This window comes from Myotis yumanensis, unplaced genomic scaffold (genome assembly GCF_028538775.1).
Source record: "Myotis yumanensis isolate MYYU_CA2020_CCGP unplaced genomic scaffold, mMyoYum1.0.hap1 SCAF_14, whole genome shotgun sequence".
Classification (NCBI taxonomy): Eukaryota; Metazoa; Chordata; class Mammalia; order Chiroptera; family Vespertilionidae; genus Myotis; species Myotis yumanensis.
The window spans coordinates 23,926,363-23,941,587 of record NW_027223765.1 but is presented as its reverse complement, the minus strand read 5'-3'; the positions used below and the strand labels follow the sequence as shown (position 1 = coordinate 23,941,587).

At 50.2% G+C, this 15,225-nt stretch overlaps 1 protein-coding gene across 2 annotated transcripts in view; it reads right to left on the bottom strand.

Moving 5' to 3' along the window:
• Positions 1-2,756: 2,756 nt before the first annotated feature.
• Positions 2,757-15,225, bottom strand: part of COLQ (collagen like tail subunit of asymmetric acetylcholinesterase) — a 55,583-nt gene continuing 43,114 nt past the window's right edge. For both annotated transcript variants that reach the window (XM_070433368.1, XM_070433367.1), the window contains exons 13-17: positions 9,208-9,347; positions 8,243-8,362; positions 7,705-7,825; positions 7,113-7,215; positions 2,757-4,796 (exon numbers count right to left, since the gene is read on the bottom strand). In XM_070433368.1, coding sequence (XP_070289469.1) covers positions 4,727-4,796; positions 7,113-7,215; positions 7,705-7,825; positions 8,243-8,362; positions 9,208-9,347 — 554 coding nt within the window. In that variant the 3' untranslated portion in view covers positions 2,757-4,726. The remainder of the gene's footprint in view (positions 4,797-7,112; positions 7,216-7,704; positions 7,826-8,242; positions 8,363-9,207; positions 9,348-15,225) is intronic.

The following is a 15,225-nucleotide window of genomic DNA, read 5'->3' as shown; positions in this document are numbered from 1 at the left end:
AGGACGTACACCTCAGTTTTAAAAGGTAAGTTCAGAACTAAAGGATGACTTTAGTAAGCCACATGGCACTTGAGGCCATTTCAGTTGGTCTGGAAAGGCAGGCTTAGTTTTGGGTCTGAGAACCATGTAAGGGTGCAACTGCAACTGAATCCCTAGGTGTATCCTAGTATTAGCTCACCAGACTCCTTCCCTGGAATTGACACTCGATGGCTGGAAGGGACCCTGCCTCCTGCTTCCATTCCACATTTGTTACCAACAGTGCCCACATCTGTCTTGCGGTCTTGGCTTCCCTGATAGACTGCAAACTCCTTGGTGGGCCATGGCCACATTCCTTTTTAATTCTGTGGTGTCTTGCACCTAATGGGTGCTCAGTAAATTTAGATTAAATATAATTACACGTCAAGAAATCTAGGCCAGGATTGCTGCTTATTCTGCAAATGGCTCCCATTTCCTCAGGTGGAAATAGGAGTTCGACTTGAGCCAGGTCTCAGTGGGGAAGTGGGGGTGTACATTCATCACCTAAGAGTTTAATGCTCTTTTAACTGTTGACACTATAATCATAAACCCCAAACTCCATGGCTTAAAATAATATGCATTTATTTTGCTCACGAGTCTTGATTGGCGATTTAAACTGGGTGGCTGGACAGTTTTGGTCTTGCTTGGGCACCTTGTGCCTGGTAGTTGACAGGTTCAGCTGATCTAAGATGGCCTTGGCGCAACTCGGGCAGGTTAGCTCCATGTGTCTTGTCCTCTAGCATCTTAGCCTGGGCATATTGTCATGGCAAAGGCAGAGGTGCTAGAGAGGAAACAACTGCCACTGTCACAGTTATTGACATGTCATTGGCCAAAGCAAGTGAAGTGACAGGGCCAAGTTCAGAATCAAGGGGTGGGGAGCACACTCCAGGTGGAGGAGTTGCAGAGTACACTGGAGGGGGGGCGGGGAAACATTGGGGAAATTATTGCAATCGATCTACTACCTTCACATACCCCACGTCTCCACCATGGTTGAGAACCCTGGGCCATATCACTAAGGAGGCCCCTCCTAGCTCTGGCTTTTCTCACCAGATAAAAGTCCCAAAGTGGGAGGTAAAACATTTCTATTCATGGCTCCTGCAGAGGGCGCCAAACCGAAGTCAGAGGCTTCTCTAGGCTTGGCACTTCCTTGCATGCAGTTCTCTCCCCTTTCTAACCTAGAGCAGTACTGTGGTCATCTATGGCTAAGTAACAAACTATCCTAAAACTTAGTGGCTTAAAACAATCATTTTATCTCATGCAATCTGTTGGTTAGTAATACGGACAGAACTTGGCTGGGCAATTCTGCTCTGTGGCTTCAACTGAGGTCACTCAGTGGTATTCAGTTGGCAGATGGGCAGGACTGGAGAGTCCAGACCGGTTTCACTCACATGTCTGGCACATGGTGGGCATGGCTGGAAGCAGGCTCATTTGAGACCGTCATCCAAAGGGGCTTGCACGGCTCTCTAGCAGGGCAGTCTCAGGATAGTCGACAGGATGCTGCCTTCCCCTAGAATGAGTGTTCTGAGAAGCTGTATGGCCTTTTATGACCTAGCTTGGGAATTCACACAGCATCATCTCCACAGTATTCTATATGTCAAAGCAGTCAAAAGCCCACCTAGATTCAAGAGGAAGGGACACAGACACCCCTCCAGCCCCCTTTAATGGAAGAGTATTAAAAAGCCACCCACCCAAAGTCCTCACCTTTCCTCCCTGTGTTTTTGGCCTAGTCTTCTGCAGTTGTTCTCAGATGAGCCATATCCCTAGAGCAGTGGCTCTTAAAATGTGGTCCCTGGTCCATCAGCATCCTCTGGGACCTTGTTAGAAATGTAAATTCTCAGGCCCCACCCAGACCTGCTGAATCAGAAACTCTAGAGTAGGACCCCGTAATGTTTTAACACGCCCTTCAGGTCATTCTGACAGACCCTAATTGAGAACTGCTGATTCAGGACAATCCCTTGGTGAACCTCAGACGATGACCCATTACCACCACGCCTGCATTTAACTCCCCATCTAGCGGTTGGATTGAGTATAGCCTGGGCAGGGTGTGCAGTAGATTGTGGTCCTGTTCGTGGGTTGGAACATCAAAGACAAGAAAATTCATCATTGACTTTGAAGAAACTACAGGGGCCCAAATAACCACAAATGAAATTCACTTGAGATACTAATGTTCCTGCAGCAGGATTTCAGTGTTACATGGGCCCCTTTTCATATCTATAAAAGGAGTGGGACAAGGGGGAAAGGGCAGGGAAATAGCTGATTTCTTTCTTAGGAAGGTTGTTTCTTGTAGACTTATCTGATTAAAAGTCAAGTGTATGGGACTGAAAACAAGCAGGTGAATCCCCAGAGAGAACCCCTCTGATAAAGCACTGTGAGTTCTTTTTCTGTATTTCAGGGGGGTTGGATGAGATGGTGGGGACTCTTCAACCCATTACTTTTGTGTGATTTGCAATCCTCTCAGAATGTTACAAATGAAGGTGAGGGAGAAGAAAGACACTCCTGGAGCTTCTGAGTGGTAACTCTGGGTTGCTCAAGTGTAACAATCTCCTTGAACTAGAGGCCTGGTGCACAAATTCATGCACGGGTGGGGTCCCTCAGCCTGGCTAGTGTTTGGGGCGATCTGCAGGGCAACTGGTGGGGCGATCAGGAGGCCCCTGCTGGCACCCACCTAGGCTGGCCTGGCGCCACCTGCTCGCCGGCCCAGCCCCCCACTGCCGTCGCCAGTCACCTCCCTCTGCGGGGTGCCTGGCGGGGCAATCGGAGGGGCCCCCACTGGCACCCACCTTGGCTGGCCTGGCACTGCCCGCTTGCTGGCCCCGCCCCCTGCCACCAACGCTGGGGGCAGCTCCTGCGTTGAGCGCCTGCCCCCTGGTGGTCAGTATGCATCATAGCGACCAGTCGTTCTGCTGGTCGGTCGATTTGTATATTAGGCTTTTATTATGTAAGATAATTAAACATATTAGTGCCCTCCAAGGTGTGAGACCCAGGGCAGGGATCCTCTCAGCCAGGCCCAAGACAGTACTGGATCTCCACCATCTGAAACAAGGTCATAATACAAGGCTGGGGTGGGGCTGGGCTAGCAAGACAGCTTTGTGACCTCTGCACCCCAGTTTCCTCCCTTGTCCCTGAGGGAGCGGGACTGCTTCTAAGCTCTAGAACCTTCTGCAGTCTGGAAAGAAGAGTTGAACTCAGACCCCTCATTCCACCTGGCAATGCTAGACACTTTCCAAACTCCCAGGGAAGACAGAGCCACAGCAGGGAAAGGAACTGCCTTTCTTTCTTTCTTTTTCTTTTTGCCTTTATTTCTTGATTTCCCACCGGAGATCCCAGTATGAAGGTGGTGGCTTTACGTGGGAGCAACATCACCCCAGGACATGGGGTAGAGGCTGAGGAAACCAGGCTGACCGATGTGCCCACCACAAATGACACCTCCCTTGGGCCGACCCCGTCTACTGTAGTATGATGGCCTGTTGGACCAGACGCTCCTGTCTGCTGAGTCACCAAGACTCAGCCACAGGAAATAGCTTTGTACAAAAGCCTAGGATGTCCCTGCATCTCGTAACAAATGGGCAAATCCCATTTGAGGTCTGCCGTGCGGAGATGTCTTTCCAAAACAAAGCTGGGGCCCCACTCAGGAAAGCCAGTGATGAAAGGCAGCTCACAGACGTGCAGGCTGATGATCCTGTGGACACCTGTGGGGCTCGGGCACACAGACATGAGGACCGGGCTACGCACTATGACGACATGGGGGTCACAAGAGTCAGCAGGCAGCCAGCAGTCGGAGCTCAGGACAGAAACTATCTTTGCCTAGAAGTGGTTGGGTCCCAGATGGGAAACCCCAGGTGGGGGGCTCCTCAGCCCTGCCTGGGCATGAACTTTGCTTGAGAATCTCCTGAGCCAGAAATGGACATGAGGGGCATTTGTGAGATGGAAGTCAAACTGCAGAGAGCCACGAGGTCAAGATGGAGCCTGGAGTGGTGAGACCATGAGAGCCGCCCTTGGGGAAACATGGAAAAGTAGAAGGCCACTACTCACTACTCTCTGCTCTTGGCACCCCAGCTGAGCCTCACCCTCTAACCAGACAGAGCATGGGTTTGAGGCTTTCTCAGTACTTCTTCATGGTTGGGTCTCTTGTTAGGGGAGCCGTGTCCACATGAGGCTGTTCTGGGCTGTGGGTAGTTGAGGAGTCCCTCAGTGGGTCTAGAGCTGGGAGCTACCCCGAGAGAAGGGGCCCCCTTTCCTGCTGTGTGGTTCACCGGCCTGGAGAGAGCTGGAGGCTGGCTTCCCTGGTGAGATGCCCAGGCTTCCAGAAGTCAGAGGGGCAGAGGCCTATATCCCAGGTGCTCCCACCGGGATGCGAGCAAACAGCCTGCAGGTCTATGTGTGTCTAACAGTGCTAAGCCAGTTCAGGGCCTGGTCGGCCATACTCCAGAAGACAGTGGACACTGTCGGTCGGCTACCAGCCCAGTGGGAGCCTGGGCCTCCCCAGGCTGGGCATGTGGGAGGTCTTCCAATACTTTGGATTAAGACAGGATGCAGTGGTCCTGAGTTCTTCCCGTCAGACTGAGTTAAAAGCACATCTTAGCAGCAAGAGTTTGACCTTGTTTCTGTTGAATGAAGGTGGTGGAAACTGGACCAGGACGGTACGAGGTCAGTTGAATGAGGGTGGAAATGCTGCTGCAGGTACGTGCGATGCAGCCACCTCCTGGCGTCCTCAGGTGAAGTAGCGGCAGGGTGTGGAGTCGATGTAGCAGTACGGGGTGCACTGCAGGTCCCCATATGACCTGAGGAGGCAGATACAGGTCAGGGTGGACACCGGGCAGTGGGCAGGAGAGGTCCTGCCAGCCCTGGGGGAAAAGCCATGTTCTAAAGGGCCACTCTGGTGACTTTGGTCAAACCTCATCCAACAGCAGCCACTGCTGCCCAGGGTTCTATAGAGACTGTTCTCATTCTCATATGAGGCCAGGGATGTGGGGGGGTGGAGTCCAGGCCTGTAGTCTTTTCCCCTTGAGCTCAGCTGAGGGGTCTAGGAGAGAGGTTTGGTAGACTTGCCTTAACACAGCATCTCTGAGAGAATCTCCCCGTCTCGAGGCCTGAAACATGCCCGGCTCTGTCCATTAGACCATCCTGTGCTGATGCAAATGTTCTATGGCTGTGCAGTCTACTACACAGCAACGGGCCCTCTGTGGCTACTGAGCACTGGTAATAAGGTTAGTGTGACTGAAGAACTGGATTTTAAATGTTATTTCACTTTATAATTTAAATTTAGATAGCCACGTGTGGCTGCAGGCTACCACACTGGACAGCGCAGTGTATCCCTGCGTAAGCCCAAGTCCTAATCCTGAGACAGCGTGCTGTGCATTATGCCTACGCTCACAAGCACCCCAGGCTTCTAGGGATTAGGAGAGAAACCCCAGCACGCCAGGCTCTACCAGTGGTTCTCAACCTGTGGGTCACGACCCCTGAAAATACATCCTGCATATCAGATATTTACATTACGATTCATAACAATAGCAAAATTACAGTTATGAAGTAGCAACAAAAATAATTTAAGTTCCTCACCACAACATGAGGAACTGTATTAAAGGGTCGCGGCATTAGGAAGGTGGAGGACCACTGCATGCAATCCTCTTCTCCATGAGTGACTGTCTACACTCAGTCAGCTGTTGCCATGGAGCCATCCACCCGCTTGGCCCTTTTGCCAACTTTCTGGCAGGTGCCTGTTAGGAGCCCTCCTTACCTCAAGGGGGCACAGCACACACAGACATCAGATGCAGTGGAGGCCTGGCCAAGGCTAGAGTGCTTGGAACCTTGGGGTGATTATAGGTCTACAGCAGTGATGGCGAACCTATGACACGCGTGTCAGAGGTGACACTCGAACGCATTTTTTTTGGTTGATTTTTCTTTGTTAAATGGCATTTAAATATATAAAATAAATATCAAAAATATAAGTCTTTGTTTTACTATGGTTGCAAATATCAAAACATTTCTATATGTGACACGGCACCAGAGTTAAGTTAGGGTTTTTCAAAATGCTGACACGCCGAGCTCAAAAGGTTCGCCATCACTGATCTACAGTCTCCGCCCCGCCTCCCCCCAGCGCCGCCCGCCCCCCCCCCCCCATCTGATATGCTGATACAGGTTTGGGTGTGGGCATCGAAAAGATGCCCTTGAAAAGAGGAGAGAGGGGGCAATGGAGAGAGCAGCCTGGTGTTGGCTTCCCAGCTCTGGCGAGGGCCTGGTCCACGCCTTTCAGAGGAACAGGGATGGAAGAGACTGGGCTCCTGAGGGACGTAAGAGGGTTGACAGGCCAGGTATCCCCTGGAGCTAAGGGAGGAGCCTCCCTGTTTTCCCTAGAGAGTTAGACAACTCTGGTTCTATGAGGACCGGGGAACGTAGCACCATATCACACCTTGAAAGGAGCTCAGGCCGCCACATTCTGGGCACGGAGTCAGTGCCTCACAGGGCCAGAGCCTTCAGCTGGCCTGGGGATGTCAACGTAGAGGTCACAACACTAGAATACTCACCCTGAGCAACACAAACCCCATTGAAGAGGCTCAGAAATAATTAAAGGGGTCCTTGAAAGCAATACTAAGTTCCTGGGGTTTTCTTGAAGGAGCCATGAGTGAGCAAAGTTAGATGCTGGTGTGGTCTCACCTGCACCCACAGGCCTGGTGGGAGCTTGTTACACAGATGCTTAGATGCCCTGATACCTCCGCCCTCCACTGGGCTCCCTCCCAGGCCCGTAGCCCCAGAGACTAATGTGGTCATGGCGGCCACTAGGGATGGAGTTGCTCACGTAGGGGTAACAGCTGAGCTTGGAGACTGCTGCCACCGGAGCCCAGATGGAGCTGGTGGCTGTGTCTGTTCCACCCTGGCCTTGGCTGCTCTTGGAGGACACCCAGTGGCTGTGGGTCTATTGCCTGTCTCCCCCGGATGAGCAGGAATCCTGTACTGTGTTGTTACTATACCTCAGTGTCCAGAAAATACCAGGAACATAAGATGCACTCAAAGTTATTTGTGAAGGAAAGAGAGAAAGAAGGGGGGAGGGTGGCGGAGGGGGAGGAGGGTGTCAGAACAGCATGTGAGGGCATCCCTACCCAGGGAGATAGGTCTCACACGTCAGGTGGCCAAAGTCAGAGCCGTCACAGTCTTCCACGCCCTTGTGCCGGTGGCCATCTCCACAGTATGCCCGGTGACAGCCTGAGAGGACACAATCAGGTGCAGCCCTGAGAAGGGGCAGGGGCAGGACAGCCGGGGCTGGGCCCACTCACTAAAAAAGGCTTTGCTACTAGGGCTCCATCTGGTAAAAGTGAGTCTGGATTTAAATTCTTGGCTTCGCCCTTTTTCCTTTCACTCTTCATCACCCTTATCTTGCTTGTGGTTTCTTCTCTCTTTAATGTTTGTTTTTCACCCTGATCTTTTGACAAAGAACATGGACTGGAATTTGGATTTTGCCAAGAAGTAGGATTCAGAAAAAAAGCAGGCCCTGGTGGCTTCTCTGGGGGCAAGGGCCTTGACCCCAACCCCCAGTGACCTGCCTGGATAATGAAGGAGTTAACATTTGGCCTCAGAGGCAGATCATTTCCACAACAGCTCAGGTACACCCCGCAGGCTCTAAAATGATCCCAAACCACCACAGGTGTCCAGGGCTTGCCCTGACCCCCACCCTGATGGCAGGGCCCCACTCACTGATGCAGTCGTCACCCACATCGTCGTTCCCGTCGTCACACTCCTCCCCGGGCTGCAGGACCCCGTCCCCACAGGAGCCGCGGTGGTCTACAGAGTAGTCCACAGGATAGAAGGGGGTCAGCTGGCCAAAGAAACACACCAAGTTACCAAGGACAGTGCGCCAGGCAGGGCAGGTCATTGGCACTGGGGACAGAAGCTCTGGGCCCAGGGGGGCTCTGCCGAGGAGCGCCCCCCACTCCTGGGTGGGAAAGGCACTGCTTTTTTGTCGCCCAGATCTCTGTAGGGGCAGGAAGGCTGGGCCTGATCAACTCAGTGCCCTTGCAGTGCAGGGACGTGAGACTGTTGGGAACCTTGGCTCAGAAGAAAAGGTTCTATTTGGGGAGCCGGGCCATGAAGAGCTGCACAGAGACAGCGAGGGAGGATGCGCAGCCCTTCCATGGAAACAGAACTCTGCACCAGCCTCGCTGTTGGCCTTCTCTACCTTGAAAGGTATGTGCCTTTCCTGGTGGGGGGTGTCCCGAGCACCTGCCTTGGGTACCTGGATGGGGAGCCAGCCAAGGCTGTCCTTGAAGTACAGGGATCTCTGGTCTTTCCGGAAGGCGATGGCATGTTTGGTGTTTAGCCTCTCAAGCTCCTCCTGGTTGTTGACCACGAAAATCTGCCAGAGGACACACTGGTGAGGCTTCGAGAAAACACTTCCCGTGGGGGCAGGGGAGGGCTGGAGGAGGACACATCGCTGTCCTTGGACTGGTTATCAGTGGGAAGGGCGTTTGCATGTTACCCTCTAGCGTTCCTCCTGATTCCCATAGCTTTTCAATCCAGTTCCTAATGTCTCCATTTGAAGTAAAAATATCCAAATTTTTAAAAACATTTAAAATGTGCCCAAGACTTAAATAGGAAGGTGAGGTCATCTAAGCAAGTAATTCAATATTTACAAATGAGTCTTAACAAAATTCGCAAAGGTGTTCATTACAGTATTATGTACGTTCGTGAAAAGCTTGGGCATACCCCATAAACACTGACAATAGGACACTGGTTAAATAAATCACAGCACAACTGCATGGTGGACGGGTGATTATGCATCAGTTCAAATGATGTTTATGATGAACTGGTGTCCAGCCTTTACTACAAAATAAACCAAGGGAGGGTGGGCAGTAGTGGGCTGGCATAAAGAGGAAGCAAGATTGGCCATGAGTTGATAAATATGGAATGTGGGTAAAGGGCACATGGACTTTTATTACACTATTTGTTTTTGCTTTTGTATTTCTTTGAAATTTTCTGTTTAAAAAGACAAAGAAAATACATCAAAATGGACTCACAACAAAATAGTTTTCTTTTGATTTTTCCTTATGTTCCAATTTCTTATGAGTGTGTACCCAGTATAAGTTTTGCTAAACAAATACATACATACACAAAAAATAAGTTTTATTATTACAAAGCCCCGAGGACCCGATGAGAGGTCCTGCTAGGTAACACCCCAGATTTCTCCCACAAGAACCTTACCGCAGGGACTCTCGGGGAGCTGGGCCCATACACGGATTCCCCATAAGAAGGGTTATTCACATTCACGGGGGTTCCACAAAGACATCTTCCTGGAGGCCCTGGAAATCCTCTTTCGCCTTTGGGTCCCATTATAAGTTGTCCTAGGGAGCAACAGATGACTGTGTTACTAGAGCCAAGGAAGAGAAAACCAAACAGCCCAGGCTGATGTGAGCAACCTTAACAACAGAAAGAAGGCTGAAGTCCACAGTATTTCAGGGCAGAGGTTCAAAGAGATGCTTTTGATCCACGATGTGGAGGAGGTGATGTTCTCTGGGACAGGATTCCTTAACCATGCTGGGTGTGGTAACACCCTTCTCCACCCTTATTCTCCCTTCCCTCTCTTTATACTTTGCAGAGGTTCTCAACCTGTGGGTCGTGACCCTTTCACAGGGGTCGCCTAAGACCATCGGAAAACACATATATAATTACATATTGTTTTTGTGATTAATCACTATGCTTTAATTATGTTCAATTTGTAACAATGAAATTGGGGGTTACCACAACATGAGGAACTGTATTAAAGGGTCGCGGCATTAGGAAGGTTGAGAACCACTGCTAGAGACTAGACAGATAGGCCTTCTACTTCCCAGACTCCCTTGCACCTGGAGGTGACCGTGTGCCACAGTGTTGATCAATGCAAGGTCTGTGGTGGAAGAAGGGTGGGCATCTGGGAAAGCCTGTCCTGATAAGGGAGAATCATCGCTGGGGAGAGACATAGCTTCCCCCTTCTTCCTGCCTAGAAGACAGATAAGATGGCTGGTGCTGCAGCAGCCATACTGCTACCATGAAGTATCAAGGATGAGGAGAGAAGCCAGCATAAGGGACAAGCCAGGGGCTTATGGGGTCTGGAGCCCTGATAGTATTGACCCTTAGAGGCTGAACCAAAGTGGGCCACTGTCCATCTCTTGACTTTCTTATTGTATGAAAAAAACAATCCTCTCTTCTTAGACCACTATCAACAGGGGACTTCTTGCAGATAAATTGCTCACTAATAAACTTTTATTGTTTTTTTAAAAATTCATTTTATATTGTTTTTATATATAGGGTCTTTACAAAGGAACTTCTGAGTAAGCATTTTTAAAATTTCTTCTGGAAGAAAATAGAAGTTCAAAAATGCTCAGCCCACGTACTCTCCCTGGTACTGAGAAGAGTGTCCTGAAAAGATGTGATCAGGAAATTTATTCCCTGCAACGTCGGAGACCTGCTAGGGCAGTAGCTCCCACCTTCATTTCTAAAGGCTCTGATGCCCCGGCCGCACCCCAGGCCTTCAGGACTCCTGAGAACGGGACCCAAGCAACCGTACTTTTAAAAACTCTCAGGATGATTCCACTGTGCACCATGGTGGAGAACCGCTGGGCAAGGGAACGGTTTTTCACGTGCCATTCTCTGCACTTCTCCAGGGAAGCCTTTTTGAATCCTCATATTCTTTCCTGTTAACCTCGGATACAATCTCATGGTCCTCTATGATTTTCTTCAAGACATTTATCTCTGTTTGTGATTCTGTATATTGTGAGATTATCTGATCCCCGCCCCCCCTCCCCACCCCCCACCCCCCCCCCCTCCCCGCCATAGGATGTAAGTTCCACAAGGGCAGGGCTGATGCCCATTTCCATTCACCAGGGTTTGACACACAGTAGGGGCATGGCACATGTCTGATGACTAAGTGAATGAATAAATGAATGAATGCAGACTAGCTAGAAAGAAAAGGTCTTCAGAAAAATCTAGATGTCACAATTCCAGTTGGCAGAAAAGTGCTGGAGCAAGAGCCATCCAATCAACAGGAAGAGAGGAAAAGATAGAGACTGAAAAATGAAATAAAGACCCTTCCTCCTGGGAAAATAGGCAGGGAGTCTGAATGCCAACCAGTCATTGGTTTCAGGTTATAAAACATCAGGGCAGCCAGCAACGGGGGAGACAGTTTGCAGATCCCAGAAGGACAAGAAATAAAATGGTCCCAGGGAAAGGTCTGGTCAGGACCCCAGGGAAGCAGCCACAGCTGGAGGAGGAGGCCTTGATGGGAAGACCCCCACATCCTGATCCTTCACCAGCAGGCTCAGCCTGTCCAGCCCAGATGCTGCCAGTATGAAGACAAGGGAGGCTTGTCAACATCTTATACCAAGTAAAGGCTGTTCGTTCTAACAAGAAATAGGAACATGATCCTGTGGGAGGAGCCCCAATCTTGTGTTCCAGAGAACAGAGACTCCACCAGCCCAGGAATATTCTGGTAGTTAAGCACTTGGGCAAACTAAGGTGGGAATACTATGTAACCAGGGATGTGAATGGCCCCAACAACTCCTCAGAACCATGGCCTCAAAAGATTCTGGAGTTTGTCCCATTATCCAGCTAAGTCGTGCTGAAGCGGAGATTTGATTCATGTTTGACAACACTATGCCGTTCAAAAGACAAACATCCAGGAACACTGATGCTTGCAGGGAGATAGATGGCAATTCCCAGGTACCACACTGATTCACTTATACCCTGTCTGGTGCAGGAAGGACTCAGCCAAATTTGTAATTTGGTTATGGCAAATTACATCCTAAAGGCATTTTGCCTTCATTCCCTCCCCTACCCCGCAGTGCCTCTTTTGCTCTGTAACTTGGGTAATAAAAAGCTCCCACCGTCTCCACCTCCTGCAGCACCATCTCATCTCACAGCACTGGGCACCAGAACCAGAGGGAGCCTTCCCCTTAGATGACAGGATGTGGCAGGGAGCCTGCTTCCTGCCACCACTGCAGTTTTCCTGCTGACTCCTCCCAGCTGTCAGAGGGCATCTGTTTCGCTGCCTGTGTCCTGCCAGGCTACACTGAAGGGCACAGCAACCCAAATTTCCCCACTTCAGCCTCTCGGAGCTGGTCCAGGGGGCCTGGCTTGGCCTCCATCCCTGCATCCTTGCAGCCAGAGGACCTGCTCTCCACCTTTGCCCAGGGAACTGCTCCTCTCCACTGGCTGTTGCGGTGGGAACAGGTCTGAGCAGAATCTGAGAAAAGGCAGAGGACCACAGAATAGTCCCCACATCTCCCCCAGCTCCCACTCTGCCCTACAGAGGCTGCAGGGCTGAGTGGGAAAGCCTCAGACCCAGGAGTCATGGACATTCTGGATCAGATGTGGCCACCGGTCAGCTCTGTGAACTTGGGGAAGACACTTTTCTCTCAGGCTCATAGTTCTTATCTGTAAAGGGAGGGTTGGACTAGCCCAGGAGAATTCTGCCTGATGATATCCCCAGATGGATTTGAGGCAAGGGTTCTGGGACTCTGGGAAGTAGTGTGAAGCATCTTGGGGAAGACACATTTTTTCCCCCCTGAGAGTGGGTTTGGGATTTTTACCAGATTCTCAAAGGTAGTCTGAGGAATCACTATGGGGGCCTGGTTCAACTCTTGATTACTATCCAACTGGTCCCAGGCACAGGGAAAGCCTCCATTAAACTCCTTCCTTCCCTTCTCTCCCACTCCCAAAAAACTTTTCTAAAGAGCAGGATTATTGCCCCATTTTCTTCTCTCTAAGAATTATTTCTCCTCTCACTCTGGAAAGCTCCCAGAAAGGAAGTGACTTAAAAGAAGGTACAGGAGGGGACATCAGTCCAAAGAGATGGCCAGCACCCTGCTCTGCAATACCCTGGTGGGACAGACTGAGAGCCAATGTAGCCCAGTGAGCACCTGTGGGGACCAGCCCCATCCATATCACTTGCCAGGTGCCATGGGATGTAAAGCCAACTCAGCCACAGACCCTGCCTCAAGGACTTGTCACCTAGAAGAAAGGTGAAACACATCTGCAAAAAACATTTACCAGTGGAGGGCAACAGCAGAGAGGCAATGTGTGACTGGGGAACCAGGGGCAATAGCAGGGAGGCAGTGTGACTGGGGAACCAGGGGCAATAGCAGAGAGGCAATGTGTGACTGGGGAACCAAGGGCAGTAGCAGGGAGGCAATGTGTGACTGGGGAACCAAGGGCAGTAGCAGGGAGGCAATGTGTGACTGGGGAACCAGGGGCAATAGCAGGGAGGCAGTGTGACTGGGGAACCAAGGGCAGTAGCAGGGAGGCAATGTGTGACTGGGGAACCAGGGGCAATAGCAGGGAGGCAATGTGTGACTGGGGAACCAGGGGCAATACCAGGGAGGCAATGTGTGACTGGGGAACCAGGGGCAATAGCAGGGAGGCAATGTGTGACTGGGGCAGCAGGGAAAGGAGACCCATCCATTAAGGACCAAGGAAGGCCTTACTGAAGAGAGGACTTTGAAAGAATGAGAGGATTTTGTTGGGTGACCCAGAAGATGACAGGAAAGTCATTTTAGGCCACAGGGACCCAGCCAGACTGCAGAAATATGCTCCAGCTCTGCAGAGGGCAGGGCATCTGCTGGAAGGATCTGGAAGAGGATGGGGAGGTGGAGGGAAAGGGGACAGGAACATCCCCGGCTGAGTGAGAAGGAGCTAGGAAACCAAGGAGAGAAAACAAGGCTACAATGGCCTACTAAAGGGATGAGGTTGTAATCCACCAGAGACTGACAAGACAGAAGAGTGGGCATCTGAGTGAGCTGCTGCTGGTCTCCAGGCCCTGGCCTTCTCACCCGATCCAGGCCCAAGGAGGGAAGGAATTCAATTTAGATAAGGGCTGGCCTTTACAAATGGATGCATATATTAAGGTTTGACTATGCTAAGGACCTCCTTATGCATCTGCACAACTCCCCCCCCACCCCGCCCCTTCATGTTCCCTTGTGGCCCCTAAATGCCCCAAGGTCCAAGAGAGTCTCTTCCAAAGGCAAAACCCAGGCTTCAGGCCGTGCTCTCAGTCCCTGGCAGCTCATAGTCATGGGGCTCGAGGGGAATGTTAGGCAGAAGAAAGATGAGTTGGAAGGACCTCCACCTGGATCATCTAGTCAACGCAGGGAAACAGATCATGGGGATGGACACAGGGCCTAGCCTGCATCTCAAATCCAGCTCCCTTAACAAATAGAAGTAGATGTCACAAGGTAACTTGTTGGTACTATTTGAAAACTTCTGCTTTCTGTTCTCAGAAGAGAAAAGCTCCTAAGAGGGGGGTAGTATATGAAGTGTGAGGAGAGAGGGGGCTAGAGATTGGAAGAGGAGGGATCCCCACAGGCCTGGAGAGAACAGGTATCCACTCCCCAGTATCCTGGAGAAGAGATAAGGTCTCAGAAGGAATGGCTGTGAGCACTCCGTGGGAAGTGAACCACAGGGACCAGGATTCCCAGCCTTGGAGATGTTCGAATGCCTAAGCATGGCATGAGATGGCAGTCACAGGCACCCACGGACCACGTGGCCTCAGACAATGGGCATTTCACAGGTAAAAAGGGCAGATAAAAGGCTGGAGGGATCCCCCTCTGCTGTTTTTCTGCCATAATTTCCCAGGATCTTTACCCAATTCTTTTGTGGCAGTTGGAGAAGTGGAGTCTAAGATTGAATTTTCCTGGCATTCTGGCAGATTGGAGTTTCAGAACTAGCTTTAATTTGGTTTAAAGGATCTAACAAAATATGACATTTCTTGATCATCCCATGATGTGGTTGCAAATATATTTCCATAAGCACGGGGGGGAGAGAAAGGGAGTGCACTGGGAAATTTTGTCTTCATTTTTCTTAAGGAAAAAATTGGAACAAAAATTGTTTTGATTCTTTTTGTATAACTGAGGACAAAGAATGTTGCTCAATGAGTAAACAGTCTTCTTGGAAATAGAGATGCTGTGCTTATACAATGTGCTTTTGAGCTGATGAGAACGAACTAAATCAAGGGTTTAGCTTATCATATTAAACAAAGTAAAACAAGGTAGCAGGGTACCTATGACCTTGCAAATGACTTTGATTTCTTTTTATCGTTTCTTTCTAATATTCCATGCAAATCCACAAGGACTCTTTCCTAACACTGTGTAAGATGGAAAATTTTAGAATGTTATCTTTACTTCCAGGTTTAAGAGAATTGCTTAGAATCATGAAACGGTTTTCTAGTAAAAGGTGTTATTGATGAAATAT